We start from the raw sequence: 20,168 nt of genomic DNA on the forward strand, positions 1-20,168 counted from the left end.
AATGGAGACAAAATATTTTTTCTGTTGTTTATATTCATGTGCACCTGTTTTTATATGCAGTTAATAAGTGTCACGCTGTTTTTAAAGGTGAGTTTGGGAACGTTCAGTTTAACATATAAAAACAAAGGGGGAGGGGAGGGGGGTCGAAGGAAGATGACGTTGATTCTTAAGTGAGGCCCAATGGCAGCAACTTTTGCAGGCAACACTTTGGGTGGGGCATCATTTTCAGTTTTTTATGCTGATGAAGGTTTTAGTTCAGAAACCAAAACGTACAATAGGTCTCCAATGTTTTTAGGATATTTTAAGTCAGAGACAACCTAAAATCAGAATCCACTTAGAAAGTATTGTGTTCCAAACCGTATCGTGGGTTTGCAATTATTCCCAAGAGAGCAAGAGAATAGAATATTCAAAAAACTTTTCCGTTCAATAAATTCCCACTAAGAGTCTAATGGCCCAAAGTCTAGCCCCTTTTACACTTATTCATTTAATAATAGGGACGAAAATATAACGTGTATTGGAAGCTATTGGAAAACTCCGGAACCAGACGCATGTGTTGAAAATGGGAAAAATCTCTCAAGGCGAATTGTGTTAATCTGACATGCAATACTTAAGACAGATTCATATCAACCTTTGTTAAAAGAAATGAAAAGTGCTTTTAGAAATATTAATCTTGTGTTGATGCGTAGCATAAGAGGATAAAAGAAATTATAACAGAGATAAGGATTTCTGATTAAGATGATTTGTCTTCGTTTTGGAGTGAGTTTTTAAAATACCACACAGGGTACCCAAGCTTGGTTTAGTGAACATCTAGAAAATTAAAAAAACTGTTAAAAGTGTTAAAGCAGGGTGCTAGGTATGTTCTTAAAACACGATTAAACACACTCTAGAGGTTATATTTTAATATAAATGCTGTACAGTGTCTAAAATTTTCATTAAATGCTTGGGCTTCCTGTGGTTTACGCTTCGTAAAATTTAAGCCACGACGCAAGAGTTCATGAGTAATTACTGTTTATTTACATTTTCCCCCAAGCTGTTCAAGTTATTATGAATGAATATTGGTGCGTAGCATGTGTGCGTAAATCAGGATTTTAAAGATTTCCGTTCCGTCGCATCATATCAAACTTATTCCATACATTTATGAACATTTGCTCTTTTTAGCGCCTAGGCCTACGCGGACACATTTTAATGTACTGCGCATGCGAATCAATCCCATATATGGATTTTCAAAATGGCGGACACGACTCGTGTAAAACGTGAGTCAAAATTTCCAGTGAGGTATATGCAGGAATTTTCCTCGGATTTTCCTTCAAAGCAAAGAAAATCGTCAAAGAAAGACAATAATCTTTATGACGTGGTAGTAACTGAGGTAGATAAGTCAAAGAAGCGAATAAAAATCCACTATGTTGGGTATAGTACAAAGTATGACGAGTGAAAATCTTTTGGAGATGGAGCAAGCTTTCCCTTTGTTCGTCATGAAAAGCTGAATATACCTTCCGCAGATTCAATTGGAGATAGACAAGAAATATTCCATGGACAATTATATCGGGAAATCAAGAGAAAATTGTTTTCTGGTCGAAGGGATGATCCAGCTGTACGCATAGAGCTTAGGGTTGAGCCAGATGTGTTTGAAGGAGGACTTGCCACAGTAGTAAGAGGTATTAAAGAAAGACAAAAGACTATTTACGGGCTACCATCCAACAGACCCATTGACAATTTCCTTGGTAAAAAGTGGGATGAGCGCATTTTTAATGGTAATGGAGACTTTGCCTTTGTAATTAAAGGAACAGTTCGCTACTGGCTTTCAAAATCTAATCCTATAGTAGAATATAAGTTAATTGGAGATCAATATGTGAAGTCTGAGATTGAAGAAAGAAATTTTATTGTATTTACATTTGTTCGTGGTGATGGAAATCGTTACAATTACAGTACATTTAGTTCATAATACTAGAAATGACTTGGAAAAAAATATTTGATGAAACATAATTACATAATTATAGATAAGAATTAACAACAATGGAATAAGTAAAAATACATTTCTTTGCCAATAATTAATAATTTTGGTATTAGATTATGCTTAATATATACATATTTTTTTAGAGGCAATATAATAGTCTGAAGAAGCAATATTTTTTACTGTTGTTTTGATTGCAATATAGCTCTACATTGATGTTTTGATTTATATTAATGAAGATTCAGAACATCATTTTTGATACAAGGTATGTTTAAATATCTAGCACATTAACTGTTGTGTTAGAATGTTGATCATCACAGTGAATACCCTATACCCAGTGAATAACCTATTAAAATTTTTATTGTGCAATTAGGCATTTTTTTGTCCATACATTATTTACTCTCTCAAGATGTGCACAACAAGTTTGAAAGCCACAGTTTGCACATTTCTCAGTGCAAGTCTTAATATTATGGCAGCTTTTTGAGCAGTTTTTACATTGATATGTGGCTTTAACTCTCTCACAGCCTTCTGCTTCAAGGAAGTGAATTCTGTTTTTCTTTAAAAAGAGTTGTTTCAGAGCAGAAATACCTCTATGATTGGTAGATCTAAAATAATTTTTTGAAGCAGTGTCATTAAATTTTTCCATCCCTTGTTGTGTAAAATATGCGAGATTCTCGTACAGTGATAGGAACTCAGGAACATGGGCATACAGCGCATGCATATAGGGTGTCACATCTTTTGCCTGATACAAAGAGAGAAATAAGGAGAAGAAATTTCTGATTTTGCATTTCAAATTGATAATGCTTTCCTCAGATGAAAATGTAAGTTTGAGGTCCCCTATGATTTCTATGAAATCAATCCAGAGTTTTTCAAGATCATTACATTTGTCATAAAATGGAAGAAGTGTAGAAAAGTTAATATGCTGAAATAAAATAAGTTTTTCAGGGCCAGTTAGATCTCTATATTCTAATTTTTTAGTATCTTTGTTGATTTTCCATGAAAATGATATTCCAATGTTGTTTAGAAAGGTTTCATAGCCTGTCATGTGCTTGTACTTATCCCTTTGAAATCCATTTGGAAATTTTTTTAGCTTGTCAACTGCATCCTGCCTTCTGAGTTCTCTAATCAGTAGCTCAATTAAATTATCTGATATTCTTAGAATAAATGTAAGTTATCAATAATTACATGATCAATAGGAATAAAAGGGAAGAGAGGAACAGCTTTACAATTAAATTTTTTAGACTTGGCATGATTAGATATTTCATCAAGGGATCTTGCTCCTTGCTTTGAATCACTAATTGACCATGTTTTAGTAGTATCATGCCTTTCCATTCTTGGGCACTTGCACCATATGCATATGCATGATCTTGGTTTGCCTTTCCCAACCCACAAACTAAAGCTAAAAATTTCCAATCCCCACCCAGAAAATATTCTATGTTATATGTTATATTATTGACAGTAATTTCTTTTAATTTAGACATTTCATTCGTAAGATCAGAAAGGGATATTCTTAAGTTATCATAATCTTCTTGTATTTTTATGACTGCTAGTATATAATTACCTTTCTCTCCCATAGCAATATCTTTTTCGTTTAAAATCGTATAAGTAATGTTTTCATTTTTAAAGTCCTTCCAACATTAGTCCCATCACCACTGATTTTGACCTGTATGGTATTTCCTTCCAGCAGTTCTCCCTGTTTCTGTAGCCTTTGTATTTGCTCTTCTAAACTCTTAGCAAATTCAATCTGAATACCTTCAGCATCACCAGGGGTTGGCCTCACTTCCCATTGACCATTTAATGCTTGCATCCTCTTTACCATTTTATATTGACATGGAATTTCCTTGGATTTTTGAGCAAGTTCATTCCATGCTTCATTGGAAAGATTGAATTTGTCTTTGATATATAACCAGGTATTCAGTTCATTGATGTCATCACTAGTCAATTCTTTTGTTGGGGCGTTAGTAAAATCTATATCTTGTTCGTTAGCTAGCTCAAAAGTCTCAAACATTCCGGTATCAGGATTAAAAACTTCAACTTTCGTAGCCATAAAATTATAAAGGCCAAGAAAGGATAGTGTTGTCTTGCATTGTTCTTTCAAACTAGATCTTATTCTTGTCCTTTGCTGTGGGGAGTATTCATTAAAAGTTTTATTATTTTCTGGACCTCTCACTTTGTTTTGTTTTCTGGCAACTTTTAGCGCTATTGCTCTGAATTGCTTCTTATAATAGTTCCTTTGTTTTTCTGTTCTTTTTAAGGCGTCCGTGAGTTTTTCTTCGTGTAGTTTTTTAACCTTTTCTTGGACTAATGATTCTTCAAGTTTTCTTTTTGTTTTCCTTAATTCTCTATTTTCCTCTTTAAGTTTTCCAACATCTAACTCGTTGTAATATATTTTGAACCGATAGGTCTTTCCATTTTTCCACGAGTCTAAAATTTTCTTTGCCAACCTGCCACCGCCTTTTAACCGTGCTGCTTTAACTTTTGCTTGTAAATTGTAAATTTGAGTTTTGATCGCACTGATAATTCTGTTGTTGACGGTGATCCCTTTAAGACCCGATTCGTCCAGAACCTTTTCAACAATAGTCTTCAATGCCGACTCATAGCTTTCTCCACCATCGCGTTGTATTTTTTTCGACAATGTATAAATCAGAAAGCTGAAATTGTAAAATTAGGAAACATATAATTAAAACTATAGTATTCCCGCGCATTTCCAGAAATCAATTCCAACGCTACTTACTTATTGATTTCGTGGAAAAAATGAGGAAATTCTGCTCCTTTCGAACCTCCTTCGGAAGATTGCTCTCCAAGTGCTTCGACAGCAGGGGCAGCGAAGAGAATCAGTACGAGAGAGGCAAGAAGTATAACATTCGAATTCATTTTGACCGCGTAAAATCCTTACGAATGTGGGTCTGTTTTACATCAAAATGCGGGTTTTTCCATATACTAATCAATTCAGCTGCTACCTTTTTGATTGGTTGATTTTGGAGCTATTTATAGGGGTTTTTGTGCACGTACGTGTGCTGAAATACGAGGAAAGCCATACAAACATTGACCTCACCGATGATCAAAAATTCCAAATTGACCGGGGTAAAAAATAATCTACGAGATCCAGAAAACTAAAAACATTGAAAGGAGATGTTATTCTATCGTTTTCCGTTGCTACCTTTTTCATATTGTTAGAAGAGATGAATATATCCAACAAAATGTACAAAAAAATGTTCAAAATTGCGTGTTTGACCGTGATTTAGGAGGGGGCGTGAGCGTCAGTTTCCTTTTGTTGACCTTTTGTTAAGCGTAAGTTTCATATGTCAAGAAGATGTGAATGATTATTATTCACCGAAGACACGAAGGCGGTGCCGCGATTCTTGGCTGTTTTCACGTAAGGTAACTAACCATAAACTACTCGTTCTTTCAAATTAACCCAAGTATTTAGACTTATTCTATTCAATATGGTATATTTAGATGAATAAGTAGGGTGGGAACTTCTGTTAATTATGGTCTGTTACCACATTGTTTTAAACAATAGAGCTGACAGCTAACAGAATAGAAATTACTTCCAGTATTCAATTTTACTTCAACTGTGATGACACCCACCGTTTTACTTTAATTTCTCTAAAAAGCGCTGCAAAATGAAAGAATTATTTGATCTCTAAACTAACCGAGGAAGCTATGCCGGTAATTCTTGAAAACCGCATCCTAAATTAGCGTTAAAATGTTTATACAGCATGCTAAAGGATACACGTAGATTTTCATTTGTACTGTTTACATTAATGTTTAACGGATATGAAGAAGAAGTTCTTGGTAATTTTTTTAGGTCAATCAAAGAAATTTTGTTTCTGTATTCGAGTTTCAACAACAGTTCTTATGATGTAAGACTCTCCCTCCGTTGGCAATACATTGGCAAAACATTTCACCGTATTCTAGCCCTTTTTTGAATCAAGAAATTAAGGACTGCTGTGCTGTATTGTCTGGACTCGACAAAACTCGTTATCTTACCATCGTTATATACATATACAGTATTTAAATACTTGTCAACGAAAACACCTACGCTCTGCAGTGGGGATATCGATAGTCAAAACATTTGGCGGAATTTTCATGTTTTAAGCCGCGGTCAAATTATTACATCAAATCGACCGCATCAAATCGACAGATTTCGTTTTGTTTTTTGTAAATATAAAATTTGGTTCAAGATATCCCATTTATTTTTGATTCACAACGTTTTATTGCCTAGTATCGCGATACTTTAGTGTATCGCGATTCACTTAATAGTTTCTTGTATTTTTGAGACGACAATATTTTGTGGTATTGTCGTTTCAAGATTAAGGTTTCTAATTGGCTAACGCGCGACGAAAAGTGAAGCTTGAGCGAGCGTGCGTCAAATTTTTACGCTTGTTGCTTTCGCCATAGCGCGGCTCGTAATGAGAATTTCGCTTTTAATCAAAGAAAATTGGTCAGTTTTTTTCCTTTTTTATGTGTTAATCTTTTTATATTTCTATATTTTATGTTTGAAAGTTCATTGTAAAGCGTTATGGAGTGTAATATATAACGCTATAGAAATTTATTAAATTATTATTATTATTATTATTATTATTATTATTATTATTATTATCTCCCAGCTAGCCGTCAATATTTCCTGGTATTGTCGTCTCAAAATCGTAATTAGTTTATGGATTCAGCGAAACCTGTAATTTATACATAAATAAAAATGCGACGAACGTACGCGTTAACTTGAAATTTGCCCGCATATTTTTGTTTTCTTTCTTTCCCCCTCAAATTTAATTTTTTTTTTGTTTAGCTAAACTTTCATTTTTCGTTATTGTAAATCCAAGTCGAAACTAACGCACTATAGAAAGAGACCAAGTTCCATCCTTACTTATTCAGAATGCGAGTATTTCATTTAAAAACCTTCAAAGTAATATAGATTTTAAATTAATCATACGGTATTGACCATTCCAATAAGATGACTGGATCATAACGTTCTTTCAAATAAAGTTCTTCAATCAACTTGATTTGAAATGACATTTGAATATCATAAATCACTTTTTCCATTCGCTGTATCAATACTCCACTCAATATTGCTGCTAATGGGAAAAGTTTTTGATTTGTGGAGATACTTACTTTTATTTCATCTGATCACGACGAACGTCCCAGTTGGTTGGGCTACGCGGCATCGTATGTACTGAGGGTCGGCGTAGGAGTTTACCGCCCAGTCTTAAAATAAAGGCTTTAATGGGGAGTTTCTGGCAACAACATGGCAATCTGTTAGACTTTACGTCTGTTTCACGGATTAAGGACGTCGAGTTCCTAGAATGAGGTTTTTCTTCGTCCGTGAAAGAATATTCAACTTAATACATAGAGACACAAATTCCAATGTTTTCTTATGTTTTACTTAGACTGTTAGTCACTAAATAATACATCTTTGGCGGAGTAAAAACACTCAGTAAAATGTCGGTTAATTCAAGGTTGACTAGTGCATGTCAGTAGTAGCATAAAGCAGACAGGTTATGCTTTGATTACAAGTGGTTGATATATGTGCGGTACTCACAGTTAAGGCACGGAACACGAAGCAAGCGTGGTGGAAGAACTAAACAGAACACTCAAAACCATAGCATCTTCTGAATTGGCTTCTCACGAGGCGGCCATGAAGGAATCAATACTTTCAAAGAAGACATAGAAGGAAACTGTCCAATCGCTTCAGTGTATCAATCAAATGTTTAAATCTCGATATCTTCTTTGGCTTGAAATCACTGCCCGTCATGTGCTATCACCTAAAAACAATTTTATTGCAAATTTGTAAATTGTCTAACGAAGTCTACGTTAAAACGAGCGCGCGACAAAACGCGCAAACTATATTGAAGAGATAGAAAACGAGCGCGCTTGCTATGTTGAGTTACACAAGCACGCGGGAAATTGCGTGAGTCCGAGAAGTGCTAGGAGAAGCACGAGCCTTAGGCGAGTGCTTCTCGGCACTTCACAAGGGCTTACGCAATTTCCCAAGTGCTTGTATAACTCAACATAGCATAAGCAAGGGCAGTTTTCTATCTCTTTGATAAAATAACTAAAATACAACTAACGATTAACTGGCGTTGCTGACGTCATTTCCTCACGATCTATGTTCAGTTATATAAAACGGTAATTGACCAATCAGAGCGCGCGTTATGTCTTAGTTATTTTATAAAGTGTTATAATGTTGTTATAGTGTTATTCTTATAGGGAATTGCAACTCCTTCCCCCTCCCCTGAGCGTGCACGTGTGTGTGATGAACATTGCACTTAGTGGAATATAATCTTTGGCACAGAGGTAGAATATTTACTTGAAATTCCATTTTTATTTTAACCTTTTGTTTGCAATCTCTAATTAAACAGCAGCTAGTTCGAACGACAAACCGTCAACAGTTAACCCGCGGTACCGATTAAATCTAAATCCAGTGATGCAGTACTGACCCCGACAAATCTCCAGGTTAAACCGTTACATGTGTTAGGCTAATGAGCATGCAATCATTTGATAACAGGACTGACTGAATCATTGCTAGGGATGAGGTCAAAACAATTCGTTTCATCTGCTTGAACCTAATTAAGGGGGGAGGGGTGGGATAGCCGGTAATCACCACCCAACAACTGAGTCATTCTTGATTGTAAACTCAAATATCTTAACCATTACGAGTCGATTTGAAGCAATGAATGGAATGTCTGTATCAAGGTATGCGCATGCGTATTTCTGAATAGAAATAGAATTTATAGAACCAGTCTCTACCGACTACCAGTAGCGAGTGTTTCAAGGAGGCAATTGGGTGGGGAGGGGTGGGAGGGGGTAGTTTTCGGTACCCACTAACGACTCCCATATACTAGGGTCACTACTCATCAGGTGAACCTCGTCCCTAATATCTTAAGAAACATAAGAACCAGCTGCTGTAGATAATCAACATGAAACTGTAATTCTCCATTTATACAACTCAATAAGATGTTGCTAGAACATACGAGATCCAAGCTAAGAAATAATTGTTATGGATTTGGAATTGCTTTGAACATATAATTTATTTAGAGTTAGCACCCGTAACTAGAGTTTTCGTTGTCTTTCGCACGCAAGTGAACGAAAACAGCTTGAATTCTATTATTACTTTCTTTGAAAATAGCCAGAGTGTTACAATATTTGAAACTAGGCTAGTTTCAAATATTGTACTACCATGGTCGCAGCTAAGCATTAGTTTATTTAGTGCCTCTTATAACCACTATAAAGGGTTGTCAGTTGGAGTGCTAAAGGAAATAGATATTCAGCCCCTTATATTGCCTTGTTGCCACTAATATTAGAATCCTCTTTGAATTCTTTCAACTTGGTTTTCTGAATGAGTGCGCATTCTTTCGTTGAGCGATCCGAGAAAGAATTGCTTCAGGGGAATTCTTAAATTTGAGGTAACCGTAAGTCAATCGATATTTATCTAAAACCTTTGATCGAAGAGAAATGTCCTTCAGGCAGTTTAAGAAAACTAGGACTGTTTGAGCACGCGTCGAGGCGAAAAAAGCGCACGATTCATTTCTTTATGTAGACGCATGAATGTGCGAGATACAAAACATCTCAGACTTTGGATTGATCGTACTTTATGAAACACCCATTGAGGAACGTCATTTTGGCTAGAATGTTGGTCGGCTAATCATTTCTTATCTCGAATGTACAAAAATTGACTATCTGTTTGAGCCACATCTCCTGGAAAGCACAACAATGCCGCTTCCGCGCTATGCTTTGAAATATTTTCAGCTTATATTTTTGTATCATCATAATTGTTGGCGCTTTTTGAGATATGGCTACTGAATTACCAAACAGTCGGCGACTGATATGATGGCTGTAGTTATACTACGAATCAGCGTGCTCTTTTTTGTGCTTTGGCTCTTTTCTGTGCTTCGAGGATTTTTCTTCGGGTTCTCTGGTTTTCCTCACTCCACCAGAAAATCGACTTCTAAATTCTAATTCGATCTAGAAAGCACGCATGTGAGGATATGCATATGAAATATACGCGTTACAAATCAGTCAACTATCAAAGTTTAGAATCAATAGATGTCAGAAATGCAGTTAACAAATCTTAAAGAGCACCCGGTGGAAACCAAAAATTCAACTGCAAATTTCCTCTATTAATAATTCAATGAAAATGGTTCCAGTCTGGTGAAAAGTTAGAGATTTAGTCCTTCAGATGTCTCCGCTGACACTCAATCCACGAGGCTCGAGATTGGTGGATTTGCAGGGATTTGATTGGACACGCCATGATGCTCGAGATCATATCAGAGATCAGGGCTCTTGCTTTATGCTGGTTTGCGTATGAAGCTTGTTCAAAACACGACGCTTTGCAGCAAATGTATCTCATATGAATGAAACTAGTCAGAGAAAAGGACCGGATATACCAACCTCGCTGATTTCAAGCGCAGGTAAATTAACCCACATAAACCTGTTTTCTGTTCGTCAACGAGATCACCATCGATCTTTAATAACTTGACTTGGTCTTTAATTTGCGCATAAAAAGCTATCAAGTTTAATCCGCTTAATGTTTCCGTCCGGCCAATCGACTGTACTCACTTTAGCTCGGTAATTCAAAACTAATCCTTTATTTCTCAGTTGAAGATCAATCTCATAGCATGCGCGCTTCTATTTCGAAATTCTCGCTAATCCTTTAAGGTATTTTAACCACTCCTCACCAAAGTTTCCTAAGAATGGCTTACTTTTGAGATATAGTTGAGCATATAATGTGTAATTTCGTTTTAGTGATGGAAACTCGCCTTTCCTTAACGCAAACAGATGACTGAATTCTAGTAACACTTTTCGCCAAGCTTACAAGGTACGTAAAAAAGGTCAAGCCTTTTATCTGCAATTTCGAATTCTTTGAGCATAAAATCCTTCGATGATAAATTTACACAGAATATATAGAATACTCAGTGTTTTTTGAGGGGATTTTTGTTAGCGTGCGAAAAGTGAAAGAGCCTAGCCCTAGGCTCAAGAACTAATTAAGGAAAAGCGATAAAAGATCGCTAGTGAATGGGCTTGTTGATGTTCCATTGATTTCCCGCGTGACCCTTTTCCATCAAAAGTAATTGGCACGATTTCGCTTTTTTTGTTTTAAAAACTTCATTGAAAACCGAAGATTAAAGATCTATTAATGTTGACTTTCTCCTATTAAAAACTCATGCCCTTATTAACTATAATCAGTCCAGTTCGTTAAATTCTTTTATTGTCTTATCTTTCGTAGGTTTCTCTTTCGAAAGTACAAAATAATTGTTCCAAAGATGTTGATAAAGTAGTAATCAGTGGAGCTCAGTGCTCAGCGGCACCTCTCATAACATTTAACATTTTAATTTTTTCCTTCTGATTAGCATTTTCTTTTTCTCATTCTTTTCTCTGTCACTTTTTCTTTTATTTCCGTTTATTTTCTCTTGTTACCATGGTAGATCCTACTTCAATCTGTGAGTTCGCCTTGCCTTGACTTAGACCATCTACCCAGAGGAAATTTCAGAGTTCTATCTGTGAGCTAGTCGTGCCTTGACTTGATCAATCCAGAAGTCGTTTCACAGTTCTATCTGTGAGTTAGTCGTGCCTTGACTTGATCAATCCAGAAGTCGTTTCACAGTTCTATCTGTGAGTTAGTCGTGCCTTGACTTGATCAATCCAGAAGTCGTTTTACAGTTCTATCTGTGAGTTAGTCGTGCCTTGACTTGATCAACCCAGAGGTCATTTCAGAATTCTATCTGTGAGTTAGTCGTGCCTTGACTTGATCAATCCAGAAGTCGTTTCACAGTTCTATCTGTGAGTTAGTCGTGCCTTGACTTGATCAATCCAGAAGTCGTTTCACAGTTCTATCTGTGAGTTAGTCATGCCTTGACTTTGATCAACCCAGAGGTCGTTTTAATTTTCTATAAAATTGAAAGGTCTTAATTGTTAAATAAAAGTCCTCTTTCTAGAATGAAATCAGTTTTTATTACTCTTCTCATCTAATCATTCCTATCATCTTTTTTAAACCATAGTAAGTAAGCTTTTAATTAAGTGGGATTCAACAATTTGATAAGCATAAGCCTACAAGAGTCTCGGAGCGAAAACAAAAAACCTTTGAACTGATTGTACATGCACCATTAATCCGAAAATTAAAGATTTCAGTTAGCTTTTTTCATTGCTTTTTTTTCTTCATTGCTATCACCTTTTTGTTCTAAAATAAATCTGGAAATTACCACTCTTTGTGTGATTCTTTTAGTGGTTCCTTTTTGATTCATGAAAAGTAATAATCACATCACAGGAGATATTCTTTTCAATTAAAAACAACACTTGTAAGAAAATTAATTTTGACCCCACAAGGAGTAGTAAAGTAACTCATGCTTAGTACAGAATTAGTTTATGGATGCTTTCTACATTATGATTAGATCGTCTTCTAAGTGTACTTTTCTTATCAGTCGAATGTTAAACATTGATGTACCTCTTAAATAGAATAGGACAGTCCTCGTTAGAAATATACTTGAAGAAAGATTCTATCCCTAGATTTCTCAATCTGTATGCTTTTTCTATTCCCCTCTCTCTTTCCTTTCCTTCTTTTCTTTTCTCTTCCTCTCTTTTCTCTTTCTTTTCTCTTTCATCTGTCCCTTTTCCCATTTTCTTAACCTTATTCACACCATCTTACATCTTAGCGACTCAATTGTCTCTTTCGCAATTCGACCAATGCAACAGGATGGATTTTCACTTAATCGGCTCATCTTAAAACTATTTCAGGCCCGTTTTAAATGTTCATAAGCAGGGACGTCGGAGCGTTATTTTTAACGGACGGGGGGAGGGGGGGGGGGGGGGGGTGGGGGGGGGGGAGGCTACAATTCAGAATACAAAACGTGCAAGTAGATGTGCAAGTTTAGTGTGCAAGGTGGGGGGCTATAGCCCTTCTAGCCCTCCGTCTCCGATGTCCCTGATAAGTATAGCAAATCGCACGATCTCGAGTACAATTCGGAATTTATAGGTACGAGTGATGTTTTGAAAGTTTTCAAAATTGGACGAGTCTTTAGGCATGTTCAATTTGAGAACTTTCAAAACATCACGAGTATCTATAAATTCCGAATTCTACGAGAAGATTGTGCGATTTTTTGTTTATCATAAACTCAACAAAACTGAGCAACTTAACAGAGTACAATTTGGGATTTAATTGTACTCCTCTTGTCCATCAAAATAGAGTAATTTTGTAAAGTGTATTATAGGCCAGAAAATAGACCCGACAACCATTCCAAATATAATATAGCGAGACATCATCAAATTCCTTTATATAAAGAGGATTCAAGTCATAATTGAGAGTGTCTCTAACACAATACAGTCACAAAAGCGTCCGTTCAATTTCATTTTTTTAGCGATTCCATAAACCTGCATCTCTCCTGATTCCATCATGCAAGGCAGTAGGAAAATAAGCGCACGTTTTTAGATGCCAAAGTAAAAAGTAACCATCTGGGTTAAGTGCAGTTTAAAATTTAATAGCTAATAAATCTCTTAAATTGTTGTTAGGGAACCTTGGTCTTCAGTAAGAAATCTCAAGTAACTCCTATGAGGAGGAAATGGCAAAAAAAACCAAAAACGTATTGATAAGTGGAGATTGTGACTTTTAGGTTGTAGTTTCATTTTCGTATTTTCGCTTTATTTTCTTTAGCATTTAAGCCGATTTTATTCGATAAACTATAAACCAGGAAATCTCCTTATAGAAAAGATACTTTTCGATGCCTGTTTCCGCAATCAAACCGCGACATGGACTGAGAAAAAATCAGGCGGGCTTAGCTTCTTCGTTTCCGCACACAAAACCTACCAAAATAAGAAGCCACGACTATATAACACTGTAAAATACGTAGTTTTACAAAAGCTTTTGCATCACAGTTTCTTTATACCGTCTAGTTTTTTACTCTCTTTCTAGCACGAAAGTTATATTTTCTGCAACAATCGATAGTTCCCCTTGCCTTTTCCTCGATGGCTCTGCACTGCCGTACGTGCAGGGGTATGAAATCAGTAGTGTATTCAGAGGGGACGCTAGACTGTAGCTTTTATTGCTCTCATTTTTTCTTTGAATTTAATCACTTTTTATGTCAATTCGGCTTTACTCAGTCAAGATGCTTCTAACAACTTTATCTTCACCCAAAACCACTCGCTTTTTATCTAAATCCTAGAGATATCAAGTTTAATGTTTCGTGATGGAGATTGCGGTCAGCAAAGGCGACTCTTGGTCTTGTGGTTATGCTCGAGCTGGTAGTTTTTCAACAGTGTTTAAACTTTTACCACGAGATCAACTTAGTCTTTACTGTCTGCCTGAACGCCATTGATATTAGTATAATTGGTCTCCAAAGTCACCAGTAATATAATATTCGGTTGCTCCGTATCCAATTGGTGGGAGTTTGATTGATTTTTAAGTGGCAGGATTTAGCAGCTTGCGCACACTTTACATCACGTTAACCCAACCTCGAGCACGTTTACGCTCCATAGTCTAGTCCTACTGGCAGCTGAGTCAGTCAAACAGCCCTTTTGGCGCGCGTTTGGTCATTTATCAGACCAATTTAGAATTCTAATAGCTGTGTAAGACTCACGCACAGAATACTAAGCCTTGTTAGAAAAATTCCGAATTCTCGTATTCAACGTTTGTCATCCACTTTAGGGTAAGTTTATAAGTTATTTTCTGTTCTTGTCTCATTTTTGCTGATATTTTTTTCAAACCAGCTTTTATTGCAATTTAATGGGAGCAGTCATAAAAGCCATGTTTTTTTTTTGGAACATTTCTATCCATAATTGCAGACTCGCTAGTGTAAGACGAAGGCAGGTATATGGTTAAAAAAGTATTAGGCTGTGAATAGTTAACGAACTAGGCTTATATAGTCAGAGAAGTTTTCGGCAACGTAAAAAATTTTTTTGTCAAGAACTGAGAGTGTATTGTTATACAACAAAGTAACAAGTGCATCATTGTACGGATTCTTTTCTATCGGAGTATGATTCCTACATTTATTCATTTTACTTTTTATGGGACATTTTCACCTTGTTTGATAGCCATCATAAGTGCAAGTGCATGCTTTTCTTTCCAGTTATCTGTCATATACTGATTCCTTATAATTCTGTAATCAGCAGTCATCTGTGGAAGTTATAACTTCCTATTACCTTACCAAGCGAAGGCAAAAAATAAAAGATAAAAAGATTCAACAACACTCCATTTGAAACAGATAAACTACAAGGCGTGAAGACAGTAAATTCGCGCTAAGTTTCTCGAGAATTTTGCACTTTCCCTCAGTGCGCTATCCTTGCTTCCATCAACAGAAAAGAAAAAGGAAACCTGATCGCAGGCCAGATTCCATTAGATTCCATAGCGTGAGCCGTAAAGCGGATCCATTTTTTTCCAGCACAAATTTAGATGTTCGATCTTTAGCTTTCAGCTTTCAGTCTTAGTTTTCAAATTTTTACTAGTTACATATTTCCAAGTCTATAGTAGAAAATGGATACACCAGTTTAGCTTGGAGCTGCAGTGATTAATTCATTGCTTTTGCCTGAGACTCCACTCTAAAATACATTAATATTGAGTGGTATCATGAAATGTGTCATACATATGATACATGGGACCAACGACATCTGACTTATTCACATTAATCAACGTGATGACACTATAGACAATTTCTTTGAACTCTGGAATTTTATTGCCGCTTACTCTTGTGTTTTGTTTTTCATAGCTTCCAAGAATCTGACTTGCAACATCTGATTGCTGCTTTATGAGGTTTTGGCGTCCACGATGGCTTCGCAGGCAATTTTCACTAAGAAGCTTCGTGCTTGTTATTCCTTTGACCTGTGCTTTATTTTTGATGGTGGTTAGTCAGATCTCGTGGACACCTCGACAAGCAATGGGTAATGATTTCGAGAATAATTTTCTTGACAGCTTCAACTATGAAGGGAATTATTATTAAGATATAACTAGCTAAAAACTAGTGTGAGCTGCGTCGGTGTTTCTAATGAAACAGTAATGATGAAAAGGTAAATTATACACCGTGAAAAGATAAGTAAGTTTTTTCATCTTTTCACGGTGTATAATTTACCTTTTCATCATTACGGAATTATTATTACTGATTCCTTAGTCTCTCGAGCCAGAGGCAAAAATCACTTCTAACGCTCTATTACTTATTATTGATTACTTTGTATACTTATTTTGTTAAGCACACTATACGCGCATTTTCATGATCAATTCAGTATAGATTTTTAAACTTCTAAACTGCACGGCACGGCACGATGACAATACCGAATTTACGACATCCCGAACAAACCACGGCATGCACGTGATCACTGATTCATCTAATGAAATGAGAATGCTCTCGCACATGCCACCATTAAGGTCGACATTACATCTGTGTACCGCGACTTTTTCAGAATCATACAGCATACGGCTTCAGTGGGAACCATGGCAGCATTCAACAAGCTCACAATACGGATACACGAACTTTGAACCAAACTGATAGTACATGAGATCATTACTCATCCAATCAAATTGCTTGGTACGACACTAACACGATCATAGCTTTACGAAGTCATTAATAATCTAGTTACAAGGGCATGACGAACAGAACATATTCATAATGTTGTAAAGTAAACTATAGATAAGAAGGTGATACATGGACCTTCATCGCGCGGCAGCCATGAGAATAAAACTCAATGTGTATTAACCCATCAATGTCATCCTGAAGCGTAAAGGTACAGTGCTTGACAAAAGCAGTGCGAACTCCCCCCTCTCCCCCAGCTAAAGGATGGGAAACTTCGAAAATAAACCAACTTTGAACTTGGGGAAAGGGGATCTACAATAGTAAAGTGTTCGTGGTTATCTGTCGACAACTGTAGCTAGGTTATACGAGCAACAGAAAAGCAACATGCTAGGCAAACCGAGTCTAACTCTGGTACAGTAAAATCCCGCGTATAAGAACCTAGGTTTTTTCAAGTTAGCCTAAACAGGTTCTTATATAAATGGTATTTAGTGTTAAATTAGGCTAACTAGGTTCTTAATTAGGTTAACTTTTGTTCAAGAAATGAAATCAAGTTTCATTTTAAGTTGGATTTTTTTATTCAATGAGGACATGTTCTTTACAGTAACCATGTACAGTTATAGTGTTTATAGCATTATTGTGTACACACAGTGTGTTATAAATAAATTTTTGAAAAGATTGATTCTAATTTTTTTTTCTTTTTAAAAAATAAGAACCTGTTTTAGGACTTTAGCCTAAAATGGTTCTTATGTGAAGGGTGCTTAAAAATGAAATTTTAGCCTAACAGGTTCTTAAATTTTAGGTTCTTATACGCGGGTTTTTACTGTACTCAATAACTTATGAATTCCTCCACATTTATTTTTCAGCTAATATAGCATTTAACCGAGTTTTTGAAGACTCTTTTGGGAACGTTCTTCACGTCCAAGGAAAGATGGTTGACCTCAAAGAAGACTACAGCAGACTGGTCAAACCTCGGCGAAAAAGGCATAAAAGACGTCATCAGAATTTATCGAAACCGAAAAGAAAACCTCAGACAGTTTTAACTGAAGAAAATCAAAGCAATAATAGACAAATGACTCGCGTAAAAACCGTGAAGCCTAGCTCCAGCTTCGGCTTATGGGACAAAGACAGAGTCGTTAACTTATCTCATGTATATTTGGAAACCAATGAGAAACGTTTCAATAGTCAGAAACTTTGTGGGGAGGGCTGGCAAGAGAACTATGCAGTCGTACATGATGAAATACTCAACTCCATACGCCCTCGAAAATTCCTGGTTTATTCCTGCAAAGGAAAAGGCTACGGTTGTGCGGGATACGGCAATCGAATTGGCGGGATTTCATCCTTGTTTCTTCTAGCGGTTCTTACGAAAAGAGCTTTTCTCATAGACTGGAATGATCCAGCCCCACTAGCACTAGAAAACTTTCTCTGGCCAAAACGAATCAAATGGAATTATACTGTAGCAAATTTAAAAGGCCTTGAATCTAGGACTCATTACTGGGGCAAAGGGTTGCCAAAAAACTTACATCAGAAAGACTTCGAAAAACCTGGTAATTCTTACCCGGATTTTGCGCGTTGGTTTCGTAATGTTGATTTTAACAGCTATTTTAACCGACCTGTAGAGGTGATTACCGCTACTTGGAATTTTGCGCAAGAGATATGGTCAAACCCTTACCTCTCTCAATTAGCCGATGAGATGGGAATTATATTCCCTCCTTTAAAATACCTTCTCGTAGGATGCTCATACGAATTTCTATTCCAAAGATCTCCCGAACTGGATAATAAGTTATCAAAGATCAAAAATGCAAGCTTTGAGGAGGGTACGCCCGTGATTGGCTTGCATATTAGAATGGGCGATGTTGCATTTGGTAGAAAACGTCGTGTCAATACGAAAAACTTCGAGAGCTTTTTCAATTGTGCGCAAGTGGTGGAGAAGTCCATCGTTAAGTCTAATCCCAACCTAAAAAGTTCTGATATAAAATGGTTCTTAGCCACTGACCACGTTGCGGTCAAAGAATATGGTTTACAACGATATCCTGGCAAAGTTCTCACATTGGATGTGGAGCCAGAACATATCGGAATCTTCCAGAAACAACGATTTCCAACTTACCAAGGAATGTTGGGAGTTTTCCTAGATCATTTCTTACTGGCTGAGTGTTTTTTCCTCATTTTGTCCAATAGTACTTTTGGGACGTCGGCGCTTGGCATCAATTACCATGGAATGAGCTCTTTTACCTTTGGAGAAAGCTGTGGTATTGTGAAACATAAAGTCAAAAACGATATTCACTGATTTTAACTACTTGCAGACTTAATTCTTAGAACTTTAAATCCTGCTTTATTTGCATTGACACTGAGGAACTCTCATTGACTACGGTGAGACGGTACTACGGCGACAGGAAGCGAAGATCAAATTCGGTGGCCGCATGAAGCGCTTTGGTTCGTTCTAGTTGGCATTTCCCGCCATAGAGTTACTGTATTCCATTACTGTATATACGCTTCGTTGTGCGCTTTACCACTAATTCTTAATTGTTTTAGTTTGAACGGGAAAATGCCGTGGCCACTCTATTCTCTACCAATGCAGCCGTAGCAGCACCGCGACATGATCTATATTGAAGTACATAACGAACTGCGGCAACAAGGGTAGTATAAAAACATTCAATACACCTGCAAAATTAATCCTTTATTTATTCATAGTGAACGAGCAATCGCACGGTAACGATGACGTAGCCGGCTTGTAGTGTGCGAGCACACTGAAGACTGATTACAACTTTTTGGTTCAGAGGATTGTGGGCTCCTATTATTGGCATTCGGTAAAACTGTTACACGCCAAACAAGCTCTACTTTGCTACGTCGTCGGCGACAAATTTCATGCGGTGTCGCGAGAAAAATACAAAGCCCACTTTAAAAAAACCCATGCGATATCGCTTCTCCGAAATCAGTCCCACAATCCTTTGCGCGAACCATTAGATCGTAACCAGTCTTTCCCTGACCTTTGGGATATAATTGGAATAGGCCCTCTTACGTTGATACAAGAAGTGATTAAATATATTACAACTACTTTGCCTATTAAAATGGAAATACTGAAGAAATAGAAAACGCGCGCGCGTTCTGTGTGCTGTCATAAAGCACGCGGGGGTTGGCAGAACACGAGAGAAGTGTTAGGAGGAGCACGACGCGTAGCGGAGTGCTTCTCTACACTTCTCGAGTGTTCTGCCAATCCCCAAGTGCTTTATGACTGCACACAGCACAGCAAGCAAGTTTTTTATTTCTTTTATAAAATACAAATTCCAATAATAGATAGGAATGACGCAACGGAAAGTGCGCGCGCGTGCAATGTGCTCTCATGAAGTACGCGCTCCAAACCAATCAGAACGCGACATTCATAACAGTTATTTTATAAGATTCTTTCAAAATAGGAAGAAATTATTAATACCAACGAACCTTAGTCAATCTGAATATACCTAATCTATCGATCACTTGTTATTCCCTTTAGTATTATTCTTAGTGATTTATACCAGTAGGCTAACTTTACACAGCTTCAGTCTCGCAGCAAAATTATGCCACAAGTGCGAGGAACATTATATCTACTGAGTGTAACGGCGCTAACAGTATTAAAAGACAGTGATTTTGATACAGACGCATGCCACTCATTAGCTACACCAAGAGAAAATGAACTAAGAGAAGGAATTTCCGTGCCCCATCATGTGTACACTTTGATGCTATTTTTAGAATCA

At 36.8% G+C, this 20,168-nt stretch overlaps 2 protein-coding genes and 1 long non-coding RNA gene across 9 annotated transcripts; 1 reads left to right on the plus strand and 2 right to left on the minus strand.

The window, feature by feature from the left end:
- The first annotated feature begins 3 nt into the window (after positions 1-3).
- Positions 4-20,065, plus strand: LOC116302117 (uncharacterized). Of its 7 annotated transcripts, none has more exons than XM_031711334.2 (4): positions 5,315-5,332; positions 10,697-10,769; positions 15,643-15,814; positions 17,304-20,065. In XM_031711334.2, exons 3-4 carry the CDS (start codon positions 15,682-15,684, stop codon positions 18,722-18,724), a joined length of 1,554 nt encoding a protein of 517 aa, XP_031567194.1. In that variant the 5' UTR covers positions 5,315-5,332; positions 10,697-10,769; positions 15,643-15,681; the 3' UTR covers positions 18,725-20,065. The 7 variants fall into 7 exon arrangements, with proteins under 7 accessions (XP_031567195.1, XP_031567189.1, XP_031567194.1 ...); XM_031711330.2 differs by lacking the exon at positions 5,315-5,332 and adding an exon at positions 10,247-10,362; XM_031711331.2 differs by lacking the exon at positions 5,315-5,332 and adding an exon at positions 10,558-10,609.
- LOC148909026 (uncharacterized) lies at positions 1,863-6,060 on the minus strand. Its single transcript, XM_089033610.1, has 2 exons — positions 4,686-6,060; positions 1,863-4,602 (listed from the first exon to the last, which is right to left on the minus strand). The coding sequence occupies exons 1-2, from the start codon at positions 4,823-4,825 to the stop codon at positions 3,543-3,545; spliced, it is 1,200 nt and encodes a 399-aa protein (XP_088889736.1). The 5' UTR covers positions 4,826-6,060; the 3' UTR covers positions 1,863-3,542.
- Positions 6,664-8,108, minus strand: LOC116302119 (uncharacterized). Its single transcript, XR_004197816.2, has 3 exons — positions 8,023-8,108; positions 7,494-7,716; positions 6,664-7,252 (listed from the first exon to the last, which is right to left on the minus strand). It is a non-coding gene; the product is annotated as an uncharacterized LOC116302119 (long non-coding RNA).
- Positions 20,066-20,168: the final 103 nt, after the last annotated feature.

The sequence above is a fragment of the Actinia tenebrosa genome, unplaced genomic scaffold (assembly GCF_029948245.1).
Source record: "Actinia tenebrosa isolate PJP-AT-01 unplaced genomic scaffold, QUT_ActTen_1.0 PGA_scaffold2__45_contigs__length_23673736, whole genome shotgun sequence".
Lineage (NCBI taxonomy): Eukaryota > Metazoa > Cnidaria > Anthozoa > Actiniaria > Actiniidae > Actinia > Actinia tenebrosa.

Coding starts and splice junctions, on each gene's coding strand:
- LOC116302117 (XM_031711335.2), top strand. CDS start 15,682: ATGAGGTTTTGGCGTCCACGATGGCTTCGCAGGCAATTTTCACTAAGA. Junction 15,815..17,303: donor GACACCTCGACAAGCAATGG/GTAATGATTTCG, acceptor TTTATTTTTCAG/CTAATATAGCATTTAACCGA.
- LOC148909026 (XM_089033610.1), bottom strand. CDS start 4,825: ATGAATTCGAATGTTATACTTCTTGCCTCTCTCGTACTGATTCTCTTC. Junction 4,603..4,685: donor TTTTTCCACGAAATCAATAA/GTAAGTAGCGTT, acceptor TTACAATTTCAG/CTTTCTGATTTATACATTGT.